This window comes from Delphinus delphis, chromosome 3 (assembly GCF_949987515.2).
Source record: "Delphinus delphis chromosome 3, mDelDel1.2, whole genome shotgun sequence".
Taxonomy (NCBI): Eukaryota; Metazoa; Chordata; class Mammalia; order Artiodactyla; family Delphinidae; genus Delphinus; species Delphinus delphis.
Window position 1 is genome coordinate 137,800,543 of NC_082685.1, and position 19,419 is coordinate 137,819,961.

At 42.4% G+C, this 19,419-nt stretch overlaps 1 protein-coding gene across 3 annotated transcripts in view; it reads right to left on the reverse strand.

Moving 5' to 3' along the window:
• The window catches only part of GHR (growth hormone receptor), a 274,756-nt gene that overhangs the window by 153,050 nt on the left and 102,287 nt on the right, over positions 1 to 19,419 (reverse strand). The window contains exons 1-2 of one of the 3 annotated variants that reach the window (XM_060009530.1): positions 15,783 to 16,011; positions 1,322 to 1,402 (exon numbers count right to left, since the gene is read on the reverse strand). In XM_060009530.1, coding sequence (XP_059865513.1) covers positions 1,322 to 1,391 — 70 coding nt within the window. In that variant the 5' untranslated portion in view covers positions 1,392 to 1,402; positions 15,783 to 16,011. Of the gene's footprint in view, positions 1 to 1,321; positions 1,403 to 8,143; positions 9,035 to 15,782; positions 16,012 to 19,419 lie in introns of those variants that run through there. The other 2 variants (XM_060009531.1, XM_060009529.2) reach the window with 2 other exon arrangements.

Sequence of the window (19,419 nt, forward strand, 5' to 3'; positions counted from 1 at the left end):
GCCATACTTTTCATTTCACAAGTCTTTTAAATTCCTCGAGCCTTGCCCAGTGGAGTGAAAGTCACCTTAATGAAGAAAGTAGAGACCTAACCACCATGACTTTGGAATAGCAGAGGATCTCAGCTGTAATTCTTTGGCTCAGAACCAGGGTCTAAAACCAGCCATGGGAAAAGCTGCTGACATGGAGCCTGCAATTCCCTCCATGTTTGACTTGCAAAATGTTGACATTATAACACCAGAGAGACCCCAAAATATTTCAAACAATTATGACTTCTTTTCTATAAATATTTTTAAATTGTTTTAGGAGATAAAATAACATATTTTACACTTCTTGTTTTCTTAGTTACTCTGGTTGCCCTCAGCAGCTCACTACTAGGGATTTATTTTTGGCTCGAAGGTCAGGGAGGACATTTTAAGGCACTACTTCTGCTGCTAAACTGTGTTTTCCAAGATGAGCTGCCTGGTGAGTAGGGGAGTTGACCGCTCTTAAAGCAACAAGTGACTGTGGTATCACAGAATAGGAGAAATGATGATTTCTTTCTTTTGTTGAAGCTCAAGCAAGAAAAAAAATCAAGTACTCAAGATGATATTTTAAAACGTCTCCCACCCTCGTTACGAGTACAGTTTTCTTTCTGGGCAGAAAAATACTTTTCATTCCCTTTCATTTCTCTCCTGTTCCAGTTATTGCTGTGTGAGACCTAAGTTTGAATACATGGCAACTCTTCCAATAGGAAGAGGGTATAAAGAGGGAGGGAGAATTACAGAGATGGCCAAGGAAACTCGTGACTTTGACTATATTATCCAACTATTTCGGGTGTTTCCTCCTTCAGATTTAGCCAAATGGTAATCACCCAGAGAGTAACAGGTAAAATTTATTTGAAATCTGCAATTTCCACTCTCAGAGAATATGATTAAGAGGACTTAATTCTGAGCTCTGGAAATAAGCTATGATATCCTTAGTCACAGATGAGCTGAGTGATCAGTACGTTAATAATCCTTCAGTGCAATTTCAATCTCTCTCCCAGAGCCTGAGGACCAAGAGACCCGGCTTGCCTTCACCAGAAATGCCCTCAGCATGATTTGCAGCATTTATTTTTGACGTGGAAACATCAGATGCCAAAGCTGACTACTGTTTTCCTCCTAAAAACATCCCCAGAAACGTCCTCCCGGTTTGCGATTTTAAAGCTACAACAGGTTTTCTATTTACTGCTACTTAAAACTTACCTCTTCTAATTACATCATCCAGAGAACTCAGATTTAACAAATAAAGTTCAGTGTGGTTTCAAAACACTGCGGGTGGGAAGGGAAAAGCAGAACTCACCTGGACTCCCAGAAAAAGCATCACTTGAGCCTGCCACTGCCAAGGTCAACAGGAGCTGCCAGAGATCCATACCTGTAGGACCTGCGATCACACAAAGAGGAATAAGATAAAGCTAAGCAATTAGAAGCAGACTACTTTCATTAAAAATTGTTTAAAGACTGGCTAAATTATGAAGGAGGTGACATGCACAGCAGCTCTAGAAGGAATCTTTGTAAGTCTTTCACTGCCCTAGAGTCTCACGTTGTCATACTTTTCATGAGCGCAAACAGCAGGTTGTAATAAATTCTACTTCCGGTGGGTGCCTGTCTCAGGAAATAACATGGACACTAGGGATTTTCACATCCTGGCCGGCAGCCATAGGACCACCACACAACAAATGACCCCCACGCATTGCTTCCATAACAGGGCCAGTGTGGTTCACTTTAATCTGATCTGGAAATAGAAACTCTTCAGCAGTATCACCAAGCAAGGGGCCTTGAGCTGGACGGCCCATAAAAGGGAAAACAAAACAACCCGCTTCAGTAGTAGTAAAACTTCTCCAGTGTGTGTCCCAGTGAACAAAAGAGCTCAATTAACACTCAAAACACTGTGCTAATGAGCCATCCTAAGGGGGTTTAACCAGAAGGCAGCAGTAAGGAGGTGAGAAGCAAAAGAAAACAAAACACTGGTGCTTCCTAGGTGGCCTCCCCCAGGACACCTGGTGTCCTTGTGGGCTTCAGGAGGAATGTGGCCTCTGAAAGGCCCAGGAATGTGAACACCTCAGACTCTAAGAAGGGTCAGTTTGTGGCTGGGCTAGCCATTTGGAATCCCAAGTGTGGCCACACCTTGAAGCCTTTGGTTTGATGAATGGGGGAGCAGATCAGCGTGCCTCAGCCAGCACACACCTTTACCTGGAGGAAATGAAGCTTCTCGGGAATAAATAAACCAGGGGTCCACCTCCTGGATCTCTAAAGAGACAATTGTGGCTGGCTTAAAACGAACTCAGCAGACTGCCCTTTGGAGAGCTGTCGCTACGTCTGACGACTAACGCCAACTACTTTAAAGCTTGCCTGCAATATTTCCATGAAATGACAGTACTTTACAAGTCACTCAGGCAGATCTGATCATCACACTGGGAGCTCCACCAGTGCCTCTATTGGACTTATTTTTTTACTGCACATTCTTGACAATAATAAAATAGCCCTCTGCTACCCCTAATCAAACTGAAACGATGCACACAAATGTTTGTTTTCACAGATAGTGGCATGCTGTGTTCCGGGTAATGGCTGTGTAATTCTGAATAGGTAGTAAATGTCTCACACTCTACACTTTCTTTCTAGACAGTGGATGATGCATCATTTTTAAAAATTCTATATGATGTTAACGTTGTTAAAAAATTCTAAGAAGGCATCTCTAGGTGAATGGAATCTCCCCCTGCGTCTGAATATCCAGGTGTAGCCCACATGCATGAGGATGCCCCACATACACTGCCCCATGCGGTCGTTCATAGGACTGAGTGTGACGGCGTAGATGAACACACTTTGCCGACTGTGAGAGTTCACGCTAATGTGAGTTGTGGTTATTATAACACCCATGTTTTAAATTCTTAACCTGGAAGGCTCTGGGCTCATGGCCTTGCATCGTCCCCAGCTACTTTCACTGAGCATCTCTCCCAAGGTCCTTTACTCCTAGGTGAACAGGCCACTGTAATCACAGTTTGAAGTCTCCAGCAGAAATACATAAAAACAAATACGTTATAGGTTGAAAATGCTATCCTCTGGGTAACTGGGTAATTTCCTTTTAAATTCCGTTTTACAAGTATTTTTTTGAGGAGGAAAAGCATTGAGGAACTGGATTCTGTACATAGTGCTACTTTTACTCGCCATCCCTCAACACACCATGTGTCGGGTAAGGAAGCCTCCCTCCTCTGCCACAGGCTCTCTTGATGTTGGGTTGTAACAGTGAGTCCCATTCCCAGGCAACACTGTATGCTCCCCAGCTGAATAAGGATATGAACAGGTTTGCATTTCTCAGAAGGATGCTTCCTCTGGTTTCGAAGTTGGCAGATGCCAGAGACAAGTGAATTTTGCTTCAGAGGAATCGTAGTTGGCGCCCTCCCATCCCCAATCTTTTGAAAGCTGTCGCCTACAAATGAACTTCGCCTCTTCCAAATAAGGAACTGATTATTGTAACAGTTTCTTTATGAGCCAAACACATCTCCACAGAATACATTCTATCTCACAAAACAAATTAGAATCCCCAAAGCAAAATTAACCAGAAACCTGTTTGCACACTCTGACAGCAGCAAAGGAGGTATTTAAAACGGCCATCCTCCCACATAGAAGAGAACAGTTCATTGCCAATGAGAGCAGGGCATAGGGACTCCCAACTCTAAGCCTCTAACTAGGGGACAGAGAAGAGGATAAAGCAATGTGGCTGGATTCAGTAAGGGTTAAGGGTTTCCTTAGACACTAACACTCCCAGTCCACTGTTGCTGGCTCAGTGGGGATAACTCCGAAAGCGGCCCCCTTTGCACTCCCCCCTCTCCTTGCACCCCCATAGTGAACTCTCTTTAGCGCCATCACGTGAACAGAACGTTCATTGGCCTGGGCCGATTTGACTGTAAGCTTTCCCCTTCAATGATGCAGGGCGCTGCATGGCAGCTTCTAGATGAGAGGGTTCTCTTTTATTAGGTTCTGGAGGAGATAAAATGTCCCTGGGAAAGGACAGAGTGCCAACACACAAAGTTTGGAACTTTAATCTATCAGTGACGTGCCAGATGTGAGCAGGAGAAAACCCCTTTATTTCCTTTTCCTGATATAATAATCTAACTAGAGGAAGGCATTGTTCAGAAGAATCTATTAAATTGTACCTTAGTCTATTGGGTTTATAAAGTTCGCAGTATTTTCCTAGGGAAAATCCCTCTCTAAATTTCTAATGATATTTGTGCATTCTTCGGCCATAGGCACATGGCACGATGTTCACTGGGGTGGGGGAAGGAGGCTTCTATTTTTGCAGAAGGGAACTCACACCATTCGGATCTCAGTGCGCCTGAGGCATTTTGCCGGCTCCCCGTTCCTCAAGGGAGAGCCATTGGAAAAGCCCTGTGACCCAGCTGGCGTGAGTTTTAATTCTGTAAACTGCGTAGCACAGGAGGCCTCCACATCACAGCGAGGCCAATGATATACTTTTGTTCCTTGGCTATAAAATAGTCCATAAACACATGAGAAGAAATGGAGATTAAATACACTGTTTTTCCTCAACATGTTAAAACCAACTCCAGGCAAAGAAAACCATTGGTTCCATTCTCTTTAATTTAAAATTAGCAAGTATTTGTTGAACTACCAGTGGCTGCTAGCATTGTACAAGGCACACTGGAGAATATAAAAGCAATCAAAACCATTGAGAGAGAAATCACTACTGGATTTCAGAGATATCTACACAGAAACGATGAGTAGCAGACAAATTTAATGTGAAGACAAGACTATTTTGTGAAGAATCCCCACATCATCTTTATTAAAAGTAACATTAAAAAGTATATGAAGCCATACAGGAAAAAATGTGATCATATCTGGTTAGTAATTTGTCAGAGACAAAACGAACCACCACCCAAAACCACCTACACCCTCTGATTCTCTGATCTATATCAAGTACTTAAAAGGAAAATGGTCAAAAGCATCCTTAGAAGTATGATGTTAGCATTTTAAGAAGTGGGAGGAGTAAAATAATAGATTTAGGAGCTTGTAGTTCTGTTATGGCCAAGTAACGAAGAATGTCAAAATGGCAGCTGAACTGATCAGAAATAAGAAGTGTTCTCAAATGTCTGTTTTACTGGTCTAGTGATTCTGCTATGGAAAGAGCGAGAGCTGATTTAAAAAACCCCAACAGAAGCAGAATAGTTTATATTGCAAAACCAAGACTCCAGGTAGATAACCTAATGAATGTGTACTTTCTAATGCTAGGTTGATTACTAATGAAATATTGCAAAACTGAATCTCATTGATTTCCTGGTGAAGCTTTTCTAAGAACTCAGCACTGAAGAAGGGGGAGGCTCACCCCAAAGGGTATTTGAAATGATCCATTCTAGTTAGCTTCAGGCACTTATTTGAACAGTTTGTATCTGGAGTTCATGTTATTATCCACTTTTTGGTGGTGGTCATTTGAAAACTGGTCAGACACAAAATGCCTTAGGTCAATTTATCTCCTTCCCATCAGTGAGGGAGAAGAAATTCACAGACATTATTGATATCATTACTCTCGCTGAGATTTCTCTCCTTGCAGGGATCCAGTGGGAAATATAGGACGGGAAAGTAGTTTAAATGTGTACAGTATGAGGGGAAAAATAAACTTTGGGAGTGGTGTATATAATATGGCTCCATTTTTATAAAAAAACAAAAAATAGAGCATATATGGTCACCTGTGCTGACCAGTTCCGCTACGACCAGTCACCTATAACTACTGAGTACTTGAAGTGTGGCTAGTGCAACTGAGGAATTAAATAAGCTAAATTTTAATTAAATATTTCAAGTAAATAATTAAGTATATTAAGAACAGATTGGGTATGTAAACCTTTCTCAACTGTACATTTTATAAAACCTAAGTACAGATCAAGTGTTTCTGATGAAAAGTTAGGATCTAAATGGAGATGTGCTGTAAGTATAAAATATACATGGATTTTGAAGGCTTGGTACAAAAAAGGATGGTACAAAAAAATATTGGTACAAAAAAATATTTCAATAACGTTTATGTTGACGATACGTTAAAATCGTAATTTGGATTGTTGAATAGAATATTAAAAACTAATATCCATTTCTTTTTTTTTAAATGTGACTAGTAGAGAATTTTAAATTACATACGTGGCATTATATTTTATATTTCTAATTGACATTTATATATATACTTTATGGCTTATATGTTTGTATCTGCATTCAGAAACATTAGACTGTTACAGGAGCATATCTGTTTTCATAAAAACAATGCACAAAATAAAATTGCATATTTGTAGTGACATATAAAATCATTATGGTTATGTTTTCAGAGGTCTTCCCAAATGCAGAATGATGGGGATAAAAGATTCACGGAAGACTTAGGTAAGATTATATTTATAGAAGTTTTTTTAGGGTACCCAGTGTGCCTTTGTTTACCTTTAGAATGTGACAATTCATACTGTATCTCTCTTTGAGTCACAGCCGGTGGTGTACTAGTATTTAACAACTGTCTCTCTGGAATAATAATTTTAAAAGGGCCATGATTTGTAGCTTTTGCCAATCTCTGTGGTATAAATACCTCCACCAAGGCTGATTTTAAGCTACCAAGTCACTTAACACGGACTCACTGCATCACTGACATCACTGAATGTGGATTCAGCTGGACCCAGCACACCACCAGCTGGGGAAGTAAATGACATTCTCTAGGCTCCAGGTGAGGTAACAGGTACAAAGATTAAACAATCTGCTGACATTGACACAAGAGGTAGGAGACAGTGCTGAGTGAACCCTGGACACTTGATTTCATTTGATGCCATCTGTTCCACTGTCAGATGGTCACATTTAGTTAATAATCATTGATAGATACTTTCCCAGGTCTATAGAAATTACCATCAGACTCTACCTCAGATGTTATCCTTGCTCTTCACCTATAGAGAGGGTGAGCTTAGGGGTTCAGGGCACAAGTTGTGGATCAGGTTCAAATCCCGGCTTTACCAAACCTCAGGTTACTCATCTCTAATATGGAGACGATAATATTATTCCTCTTTTCATGAGAAAAATCAGGAGTCAACTGAATGAGATGTTGATTCAAAGCACTTGGCCTGCCCTCTGCATATATCAATACTAGCTATCTATTACACTTTCTGATACTAGTGATTAAATAGCCCGTTTTAGGTTCCCATGGGATTGGGAATGGGGCCCTCATTGTATGTCCTGGAAAGGAAGTCTAGGGACATGGTAAAGCAATCAGCCACGATACGTGAGACTTCACTCTTCAATCAAGCACTTACATCACATGAGAGTCCAGGGGAGGGGAAGGATAATCATAACGTAATGTGGACATCTCCCAGGATAAGGCAGGAATGCTGATCACTTCTGCTTAGGTGTACAGGCAAATGGCACACCTTCTACATGGAGGCCCAAGTGTGGGGGAATAATCCAGAGACTGATTTTTCCCCTAATCACTATCTCATCTACTGTAAGAAAATTACACGCTGCTGTTACTGGGTCCAGATCATTTGTTTCGTGAGTCATGCGTTTCTAGAGCTGACAATTGGGTAGACGAATTCCATCAATAAGAGGCTTGGTTTGAAGCCAGGACTCTTCCTGTGAGAACACAGAGAAGGCAGCTGGGTTATAGGAGCCTGGGTCTCCACCTCTTCCTTTCCAGGGAGTGAGAGAATAAGGGCCATTTCAACACCACACACTTGGTGCTTCTCCTATCTTGGTATGTGCACGGGCATTCTGTCGAGACTAGGCCTTTCTTGGTGCATGGGGCATTCTGTTTGAAATCAGTAGGACCCAGTGGCACTTTGAAACACCTCGCCACAAAGCTAGACCAAACCCACCCAGCCTGATTTACCTGGTGCATTCACTGATGCATGATGCAGGTGTAACTCTTACATGGAAGAGAAAATCAATTGCATAGGTGGGTGCTTATTTGAACCATATGTTCTGTTCCTTTTTATATCTTACAGCATTGCACCTTCCAAGTCATTGTTTTCCAAAATAGAATTTGAAAAAGCAAACCTCTTACTGGATTTCTGCTATCTCACTTTCCACAAGTGGCTCTTTTTTTTTAAATGATCTAATATTTTATTACTGTGATAGATCACATAGAACACGGAGAATGTACCTTAAACAAAGTTGAAGATGTTGGAGTATCTTCCAAGACTCTCGGATGGAAGTATAGGCTTTGTTTTACCTGATTTAACAGGAAATAGATGAGCTGTTGAAGATCTCACAGAAGGAAGTTTTCAGGTAACAAAAACATTCAGTATCTTGATGAGATTATAATCTGACAATGTTTACTACACTAACTCCCAAGTACTGAAGTAGTCACTCACATGCCCAGATTATATATAGAGCAAAAGTTGGAAGAAACTTTTTTTTCCTTTTATCAAGTCCAAAGTGGTGAAGTTGTTCTTTTAGGGTAAACAAGTTGGGAAACCAAGAGTGAGGCAATGTGCTCTCCTGGGAAAAGCGTTGCTAGAGAAGGAGTCAGAAATCCCGTGCCCTGGACACAGCCCAGCATCACCTGATGTGGCGACTCGGGCAGTCACTTCATGACTATGGGTCTGTCCCCTCACCTACACACCATACCAGACTTTTGTGATATGCCAAACCCCACGCAGTGCAATGTAATGAACAGCTGCCAGGGACAGAGGACTTCTCCTGTCCTGATGCTGCTGGGCTCCTTGTCTTTCTCCTCCTCTAGCTGTGAGCAAACCGGGGGCAGGAGCTGTGTGTCACTCACTCTTTTATCCCCAGCAGCTAGCCCTAGGCCACACAGAGTAGATGTCCCCTCCAAAATCTGCCAAGGAATCAGTGTGTTGAGTGCCTTATTACTTCATTCGTTCCCTGCAAGAGACCCTCATTTTAAAACTGAGGAAATGAAAGTTCAGAGGAGCTTTGAGAAGTTAAGGGGATCCCACAAGCTGAGACGGAATACTTCTGGGTCGGGATCGGAACCGTCTCCAAGGCCTGGGTGTCTTTGCCTTTGCCTTCCCATGCTTCTTTGAAAATGCTAAACTGGGTCGACTAAACACACAAGTAGAGTACCAGTGAGGCAGGCCAAACTACAGCGAACAAGAAAAAGAGAGAGAGGAAAATCTGGATTTGCATTATGGACAAGGGTAGGCACCACAGTACTTTCCAGCACTTTGGGCCTGTCGAGGACGGTGATAATTCATAAATGCTGACATTGCAGTTTCTTTCGGAGCAGAATTGTTTAAGGGATATTCATCTGTCTGTCTTACAGCCTCCAAGAGCACTCGGTCTACTTTTGGGTACATTACTTAAGAGGTATGAAGTGTGCCCTTTCCATGACACGGGGGCATCCCCCCGCCTCCTTTGATTCTATATTATAAATAGAAAGAAGTCTATTTGGCCAGACTGACTGGCTGCCAGATAGATGGCAAACACGGGGCAGATCAATGTCACGTCTCATCGCCAGGAAGTTTACAATACACCACTTCACTCTTCAAGATCACAGAAGGTGTAAGAGCTTGGCGTGGACCATTCATTGTTAACTGCTTTAATAGAGCATGTTCTCAGGAAGAGAAATGTCTCACCGAAATATAACGCCAGCCACAGATGCCAGTCGTATGTGTAATTTTAAATTTCCCAGTAACCATATTAAGAAATAAATTTTAATTATATATCTTATTTAAGCCAATATGTACAAAATACTATCACTTTATCATGCAGTAAATATGAAAAGTATTGAAGTATTTCATACACTTTTTTTTCATAGTGAGTCTTTGAATCTGGCGTGTATTTCACACTCACAGCACATCACAACTGGCACCAGCCACATTTAAAGTGCTCAAGAACCATGCACAGTGAGTGGCCACCCCATTGGATGGTGCAGCTCTGAGACACTGAGATTGGGGAGGTCCATGCATCCAGCTCCTGACTAGTGCAGAACGTATCTGTGTTTATTATTGCTCATGAGCAGACCAAACCGCTGAGAAGAGACCTTTAAACTTCTTTTGCAAGGTCTAATAGTTTCTTAAAGTCCTAGAAAGAATTTTGCTACCGAAGCGAGAAGCAGGGAGTTCCAGACCTTAACACTCATTTTGCATATAATTACTGAGCACTGAACTCTACAAATAATTAAACCATAAACCTAGCACCAGATCTGTCACTAGGTATGAGACTTGAAGTGAATCATTTCTCACCCTCAGCCTCCTTATTTCCAAACTAGCATGTTGGGAGCATATCAATAGTTCTCAGCCTTGGTTGTGTATTAGACCTTACAAACAAATGCCCTGGCTTTACCAAAGGTAAACTGAGAATCACTGACCTAATGCAAATCAAATTTGCTATGATTTTGAAATCTTTGAAAATAGAGCCCATCTGCCCCAAGCAGCCTCAGCTGGGTGAGGGGGAGAGAAAAACATCATTCTCCCCCATTTAGCCAACCAATAAATGTATTTTTTGTAACACAGAACCTTCTAAGCCAAGGGGTTGAAATGCTGAAATATGAAGGTAGGATCAGAAAATATTATCCTACGAAATTGCGAATAAAAAGAATATGTGTAAATAGATGAAACCAGTCATCCACAGATATGATCACTCCAATAAAGACAAGACATCATTTCAAAATGTTGTGATGAGACTGGAGAGGCAGAATGCTAAAGAGGTCCCCCCCCAGATTATCTTCTCTGGTTATTCAAACATTAACCTAGGTATTTCTCTGGGGGGACTTCACAGATGTAATTAAGGTTACTAATCAACTGACTTTAAAACAGGGAGATTATTCTTGATTGTCTGGGTGATTAAATGTAATCACATTAGTCTGTAAAAGCAGGAGGGGAAGTTAGTCAGTGAGATGTGCAGAAGGGGAAGTCAGAGAGGTTAGAAACTCGAGAGGGACTTATCTTGCTGTTGCTGGAGGGGCCATATAGGAAGCATGAGATGCAGTGCAGGCAGACTCCAGGGGCAAAAATAGGCTCCCAGCTGACAATTAGCAAGGAAATGGGGATGACAGTCCTACAACAGCAAGGAACTGAATTTGGTCAACAACCTGAATGAACTTGGAAGCAAATTCATTCCCAGGACCTCCTGAGGGTAATGCAGCCCTAATGACAGTTTGATTTCAGCCTTGTGAACTCTGAGCAGAGAATCCAGTTACGCCAGCCTGTGTCCAGACTTCTCACTTACAGAACTGTGAGCTAATAAACGGGTTTTTATAAGCCTCTAAATTTAAGGTAATTTGTTTTAGAAGCAATAGAAAATGAATACAGTCTTTAAAAACCTGTTATAGAGCCTGAGGTTGACTTCTTAAACATCAATCAGGAAGACAGCTATCCAGCCATGATTGAAACATAGCCATAAGGAGAGGGGACTTTTAGCAGAGCACAGAAATTTGGAGGCAGAAGGGACTTTAGAGATAATCTAGTCTAATCAGTTAATGTTTGAGGAAGAATGCTGAAAAAAATAATTTATGGCTTTGTCTCATCCAATTACTTGGGACCAACGAGAAGGTCCCAATACAGAGACAGGTACAATAATTTCCAGAGCCTGCTGGTGCTCTCCCTTGAGGGCCACACAGTTCCCTCCATTGAGACTCTACAATTGCCACATGACCTTCTGATTCTTATCTTGTTTTCTGGGCTCTCTCTCCTTCTGGAAAACTAATACAATAACCAGCTGAAATGAAACTGCTTCACAGCTCAAATGGAGAATAAACAAATGTATTGGCATTCTGGTATATTGGCCCATCTCACGAGGTTAGCTAGTGTAAATTGAGCCCCTAGAGTCTAATCACCTCTGGGTCAGTTGATGCAATTTATTTTCGAACACATAAATCTGGACACAAGTTGATCCCAGGGAAAGTGAGAAAGCCTGAGAGATCCTGTCTAAATCAGTTTGCTGGCCTTGCTTCTCATCTTAACCTCAGGTCAGACAGGAAATTAAAAACAGACAATGTGTCAATGTGAAGGTAAATCAAAATCAAGGTCAAAATCTATGAAAGACTAGGGTCAGGAGAAGATAAGGGCAAGGAGTATGTGTTTATGGAGGAAAAGGTCGTGTGGAGGGGAGGACAGGCTATCTTTACATTTCCCTGTAAATCTAACATCTTGGCTCAGGAGAGCTTGTTTTCGGTCCTCCTGAATTAAATGTTCAAGTCCCAGGAGCCTCATGTTTACCACCCTAAGGGACCACCACAGCATAACTCTGGAACCTGGGACTCAATGACCTGGCCGTGTTTCTCCTAAATCAGTTGGCCGGTGGAAGAGGGTTGGAAAAAGGCTGAGCCAAACCCTGAACTACTATTGATTCAAGAAGATGGTCCACCTATCCAGAAGTCAAAGGAACAGACACTGAAATGCTTTTCATTGCATTCTGTTTGAGAGAAATCAGTTATTTCACATCTTGGAGAACAGTAATAAAACACTCATCTTCCCATCAAACTGGAAAGTGATTCAAAGGAATTTTTCCACTTTCAATCACTTGTGATCATGTTACCAGTCAAAACTTTACTTCCAAATGGAGAAGAAAAGCTACAGGGAATCCCCAAGGTGGCAGTTTACTCAGAGCATCCTGTAAATGTTAAAGAACCAGAGGACAGGTGCCTCGGACACAGGGAGACAGTCACCTGGATGCCCATAAGCATCTAAAATCATTCCTGTCTAAACTGAATGAACTCACATCTCCTACCTGCCTCCAGTCCCCACCTCATGAACAAACAGCTTCATCTCATACATTTTCTAACATGTTTAATGAGATTAGGGCTCCCCAGTTACCTGTAACTCCAACCCCGTCATGTGTCACTTGTCACCATGAGGGGGTGATTCAACCTCAGAATTCTCTCTGGAATGTACCTCCTCCTCTCGCAATGCTCACCACACTTCTCTAGACTTAAAACATCCTCCTTCACGGCCTCTATTCCTTTACCTTCAAGGCTGCTGCCGGACAAATCCTCGGTTTATCTGCTCTTCAAAAGCATGCTCCAATATCACTACCTCCATGAAGCCTTCTACACTCCCCTGAGACTGACCTGTTCATCCTCTACTATAAAGTGTGCCCCGACATGGAAGTCACAAGGTAACGAATCCCTGTATGTGGAATAAATGAGTCCTCAGTGCCTGCGCTGCTGTAGGTTTCCTCAGGGCAAGACACAGACTTTCCTCATCTGTTTATCTCTCTGCGCCTACTCCCACCAAAATGCGTTGCAGGATTTGATGAGTGAAGAGGGGTGTGTGTGTGTGTGTGTGTGTGTGTGTGTGTGTGTGTGTGTGTGTGTGTGTGTGTGTGTGTGTGTGTGTGTGTGTGTGTGTGTGTGTGTGTGTGTGTGTGCGCTTGGCGGGGGGTGGGAGGGAATATTGGTGGCTGTAAGGTAGGTCAGAGGCATTAGAAGTTCTTTCCCCACCTCAAGAGTATCCACATCATCATTCAGGTTTGGGAGAAGTTAGTTTGGGTAAAAGAGAGCAGAGGGTAATTTAGAGGTTAGGGGATGGGCCTATATAACCTGAGAGCACTGGATACAGGTGCAAGAGATTTTCACAAAGGCAAAGAAGGTCACAGTTACCCAAAATTCTGCCGAGAATCTACCTGAATGGCTGTTCATGCCAAATAAAGGATGCACTGCTCTTCTGGAAGGCGGGAGAACTCAGGTACCCATAGGTCAGCGTCTTACCCTCAGTGCCCTCAGGATCCACAGCCAATCTCCTCTCTCCTTTTGCAGGAGGGACAAGCAGAAAAAGTCAAGAGAAAAAGAAGGAAGTTGTGTGCAGGTGGCTTTCTGCTTCCCTTTTACCAACTGCATAGGACAAACACGAATCACAATTTTTTTCCTTCGAAAATTATTTCCCATGCTCACTAGATTATATTCTTCAAACTGAAACTTGACATAAATGGCTTTCCTAGTTTCTCTATTAATCAGAATGTCTGGAAGCCTGAGTTTGGGGGTCGGGGGGACCACTGGGGAGACAGAATCACAGTCAGAGAGCCTGGCGGCTGGATGGGGCCCTAATGACCATGTTACCATAACGGTCTCACTTTACAGATGAGGTAAGCAAAGCCTAGAGGGATGAAGTGACATGTACAAGATCCCACTGCTGGTTACAGCCAAGCTGGGGGCAGCATCCAGGCCTCCCGTCCCCAGCCCAGTGGGTTTTTCAGTACTCCCCATCGTCTTCAACCTGTCACTCTATTTTCAAGGAGCAAAAAGCCAACTTACCCTCAGGCTCACACGTGCTGTCACATCTAATGTCATTTATCGTTAGACATTCAGTACAAACAAATCCTAACAAGTGCGGACATGAGGTGAGCCAGGCTCTCCTGGCCTTCCCCAGCTCCACAGGAGCTGGGCTCCCCTGGCCACCTTCTTGAAGTAGGTCAAGAAGCACTGGATTAACCCAGAAACGAAATTTACTCACAACCAGCCCTCAAGTCTGGACCAAGCTGAGCCTAAATTTCCGAGAATAATCCTGGTTAGAACCTTGCAAAAATCTATTCTCCACACTGACACCACAGTGATCTCCTTCAACTGCAGCTCGGCAGCCTCTGTTTCAAACTGCCCAGTACAAGTGACAAACCCTTAACAAGGTGCCTCCGGCCCTGTGTGATCTGATCTGGCCTCCTTCACCTTTCCATGCCCATCTTCCACCATCTCCCCAAACCTCCCCCTTTCCTCTGTCCATGGAGGAATCTTCTCAGAAGGTTCCAGGCTGTTCACACCTTCAGCTCCTCTGCCTCCTGTCCTCTTCCCACTTCATCCATCTCTGCCACTCATTCCCGAAGACTCAGTTCAAGGTCACTTCAACTTAAATATATTTCGAGCAACGACCTCCACTCCCTACCGGGGGAAGTTCAGTGCCCCTCCTCTCTCCTTGCCAAACCTCTATCATAGCATCATGAGATGCCCACTACTTTCTCATCTCTCCCCTGAGGGTCATCTCTGTACCCCCTACTACCCCAAAGTACCTAACACGCTCAGCTTGAAATGAATTGTTGCAGAAACGAACAGAGACCCCTTGACCTTAAAATCGATGTTTTAAGGGGGTAGAACACGTCCTTCTGGTGAAAGTTCAGCTGAATGCTTTTTAACGAGATAGAATAAGTGATGTTTCCCATCACACCATGGGACAGCTTTAATCAGGTATGCAGGAAGGAACCCGAAACATCGGAGTAAACCAGCCAAGATATACAGCTAAAAGTACAAAAAGACAAAGACTTATTTTCCTTTTCTTCAATGTGCTGACAATCCCCAAGACTTTAGAAAACCTGGAATAAAATGCAAAACAAACATGCAATTGTGGTGTCACTTCTTCTTTACGATACTCTTCTAAAATATAAACTGACTGTTGAAATGTAAAACATAGGCCAGAATTAAAACCCTGAAATGTCTCCTGAGTGCAAATTATTATCTCTGTCGACTTTCTCAAAATGTACCAGATTCTTATATGTGCAGAAAATGGACTTCAAAGACCCAAATTATATCTTAATGGTGATCAGACAGGGAGGAAGGCAGTCTGAGGCTTTGCCTAATCAGAGTATTTTATAAGCTGCAGGACAAGAGAAAGAAGTTTCGCTCAGAGTAGAGAGAGAAGAGCAGAGGGCAGCAAGGAGGGAGCAGGGAGAAATGAAGCCAGAAGAGGGAAGAATGAGGTGGGAGGAGAAGGAAAGCAACCAGCTAAGCCAAGTGGGACAAGTTGGAGCTTTACATCTAAAAAGCTCACAAGCAAGGTTAAAAAAAAAAAAAGAGAGAGAGCGAGCTGACTCTCAGCCTTTTAATCAAAGTGAACAAGAAGGGAAATACTAACCACCAGTCCGGCAGATATTCCTGAAATAGAGGCTGGATTTTTGTATGGTCTCCTCCAGGCTTTATGGCAAGAACTTTTAAATTTCCTTTTTCATTCAGTCATGTATGCAAGCAGACCACACTATGCTAATTTGGTTAAAACTGGCGGAGAGGGTGGGGGGGTGAAGGAGGAATACGGTAAATGCTTCTTGGTTACCGCTTGGCACTTAGATTCTTGGTCTTGCTGCTTTCCTATATAAACCTTCGCAAAATCCTCCCCAAATCAATTACATTTTCTCCCTCTTCCTCCCTCCCTCCCTCCCAATCTCTCTCTCTCTCTCTCTCTCTCTCTCTCTATCTCTCTCTCACACACACACACACACACACACACACACCCTGGTACCAGAAGTGCAGATTAAAGCACACAGCCCATTGCCTCACATAACGAATCCCCTGACCTTTGCCCAGTGCTTTTCTGGGCTCTGCCAACTGAAGTGAAGGCCAGGCCTGGCCTGGAGTCTCATGAGACCCATCACGATGGAGCCAGCCAGGCCAGCTGAGAAGGCCACGCGTCAGAAACTGACAAAGGCTATGAACTGGAAGGGCTGAAAAAAGTGACAGGCTTATCTGAATCTAATCCCACGACTAAGGAGTTCAAGGAGGGAAGCTCCAGGAGGGCAGAGGTGCCCATCATCGTGTTTACTGGTCTCTTACTGAAGTATCCCAAGTGCCCAGAGTGTAGGATGTTGAATATTTGTTAAATGAAGGATAAGTGATTGAATTTGAAAACATTAGTGCCCATTGGAAATCCTAACAAACTTAACTTTAAATGTTTAATCATAGTATAAGTGGCACAAAATAGTTGACTAGAAAACTGTTAGCACCATCTACACATTCATTGTAGGATATTTTGGTAGATCAGGCAGGAGGACACAGCACTTAGACTATGTGGGGTTTGTTTGTTTCTAGTCACCTTGTAGTAGAGAGAAGTAGGTCTAAGAAAAAATACCCCAAACCAAATAAAAAGCTCAAAACACTAACCATTTAGTAAATTGCATACACGAGCAACCCGAGAAACAGAAACACTGCTCTCTAGCTCTGCAGCTTCACCAGATTTCTTGTAGCTTCTCATGGGTTAGAACAATAGCAATGATTCCCATCACTGAGTGTGGGTTGAGCTGCGGTACACACACAAGGCTACATGACTATTATTTCTGTGTGACCAACAGTCCTGTCCATGCTTCCCACAAAAGAAGACTGTTCATGATTGATGACCACAGTAGGAATTAGCAAGGCCTAAAAGACTCCCTCTGCCTGGCTGGCTTTCCTATGCTTGTGTGCAATGAACCATTCTGTGACATGCGATACATACAAAGCCCTTTAACATAAAGAACCCTCACAGGGGAACGTTCATTTGAATAGAGGAGTTAACGATGACTAGATTTGAGACTCTCACTGACTGTGAGTTGGTGGTTTATTTTGGATGTGTAGAAACAGCCTCTCTGACAGATGTTTCCAAAGCTAAACTCAGGGGTCCATAGATACCTCATCCCCAAACCTTGTTTTCCTCTAGAGTCTGCAGCACAAACCAGAAATCTAGGAGTTACCTGGATAGCTTCTCTGCCTCTTCTGCCCCCATTTCATCCATCAGCCTTACCTCTTCAGTATCTTTTGACTTCATTCCATTCCCTTTATCTTCTCTACTGCTACTGCCAAGTCCTAGCCATGATCTCTCACTTAGACCTTAGGAATGGCCTCTCAACACTCACTTGGGCTTCCTCCAATCTATCTTTCACACAAAAATTACATTTTGAAACAAATATGATCATGGCATCCCTCTGAATACAACATTCAAACGACTTGCCTTGTTCATAGGATCAAGACCACAACCCATAATATGAACTGATAGTTACTAGTTGTCCCCCAGTATTCACTCTCCCCACTTTCAGTTAGTAATAGCATCCAGTGAAAGATGACATTTCACAGCACACCTTGTAGCCACCAGGACGCGAGCAGAAGTGGCGTAAGCATCTTTCAGGAAAATGTGTATTCCTTTCGCCTCCCCTTCTCCACGCCCACTGGCTTGATGGTCTGGATCACCAAACACATGGATGAGGGCATCTAAATCTGTGGAACATTTCTGGAACTCACTATGAAGTTGGATCTCAGATAATGAGCTCGTTTAAACACTGGGAAAGGACCAACTAGTCAGTGGTTTTTTGACCAGGCAGCCCAGAGCTTTCTAGCTTATTCTTGAAAGAAAAATTTTGTTTCACCTAATTTTTCAGGCTCAACTGAAAAGAAGTGGGAAAGAGTAATCACACGAGACATGTAAAAGCATAGGCTTAAATTTTATCCTCAATACCTAAAAAGAAAGAAAATTTACCCGAGCACATGACATTTTGATCTGGAATTTTTTTATGGACCTTAGGAGATACTCCTTCCTTTTCTAAGAGAGTTATGAATCCTAGTGTGTTAAAATCAAAAGTATTTAGAACTTTAGAATTTGTGAGTAGTGTTATTTAGGGAATTATCAGGGCCCACAGAAATGACCATCCTCAACAGACAAGTGATATTTTGGTCTATTAAAGAAAACAGGTGATACTCTGTCCAATCCTATCCCAAACCAAATTTCCAAACCTCAAGTTATTAGGGTATTTATTGAATAAATAAAAACAGGCAATAAATAATGGTTACACAAAGAGTAGGGAAGTGTAGGGCCTTAGGGAAAGGATCTTTCTAGGTCTTTGTACCCAGCCCTCCCAAACTAAGCTGTATACTGAGCAATGTATTCTGAAATGGTGTTAGTAGGACAAACAGGGGGCTTTCTGCTTCAAACAGAATTTTATTCATAGAGACTTCATATTTAGATATTTATACCAAGAGCACGAGCTACATCAAGAGTAGTACATGATGCTGGTTTGCAAAATGATCATTTTCCCCAGAGCCAATTTTGATTATTTTTTCTGATTATAAATCTACAATACTTGTTTTGTAGAAATGTGATAAGTATTAACATAATGTAAAACGAATTTTAGGTTCCTTTTCTGTCACTCTCCTTCTAAGAGAGTTTCTTAAAAAAAAGTTGAAAACAGGCCCAATGCAAAAAAGTTGTCTTTTTTTATTTTTCTTTTTGCATTTAACATTAGCGTCTCAAATATCTGCCAATTAGATTCCCACTTTTTCTAGGAAATGCAGCTGTTAGCAATTCTTTGTTGATTCAAATGAAATCAACCTGGGTCAGCTAGTATTAACTGATTAGATTGAGAATGAAGTCCCAATACTAATGGCAGACCAATAACAAATGCTTGAAATTAAATGTTGGGTGACCGACCCAGGCAGATTCTACTTGCTTGGAAAGGTTACAAGTAAGAGGAGCGGGGAGCTTGGGGACATCATGAACAATCCATGAAGGATCCATGAAGTACTGAGAGAGAGAGACAGGAGGATGACTGGGCACAGCAACAGAGATCTGGTATCATTATAGTAAGTCCCCATTAGATGGAGTTACGTGGAAACATCCTCTCCGTTGCTGGCTGAAAAAGCGTAATCCTCACCCAACCCCAAAGCAAAACCAAAATAAAAAACTGATTGTAAAATGTAATGGATGCATTAATTAATATTCCATCATATGCCTATTTAGATGCCAGTGCTTTTCA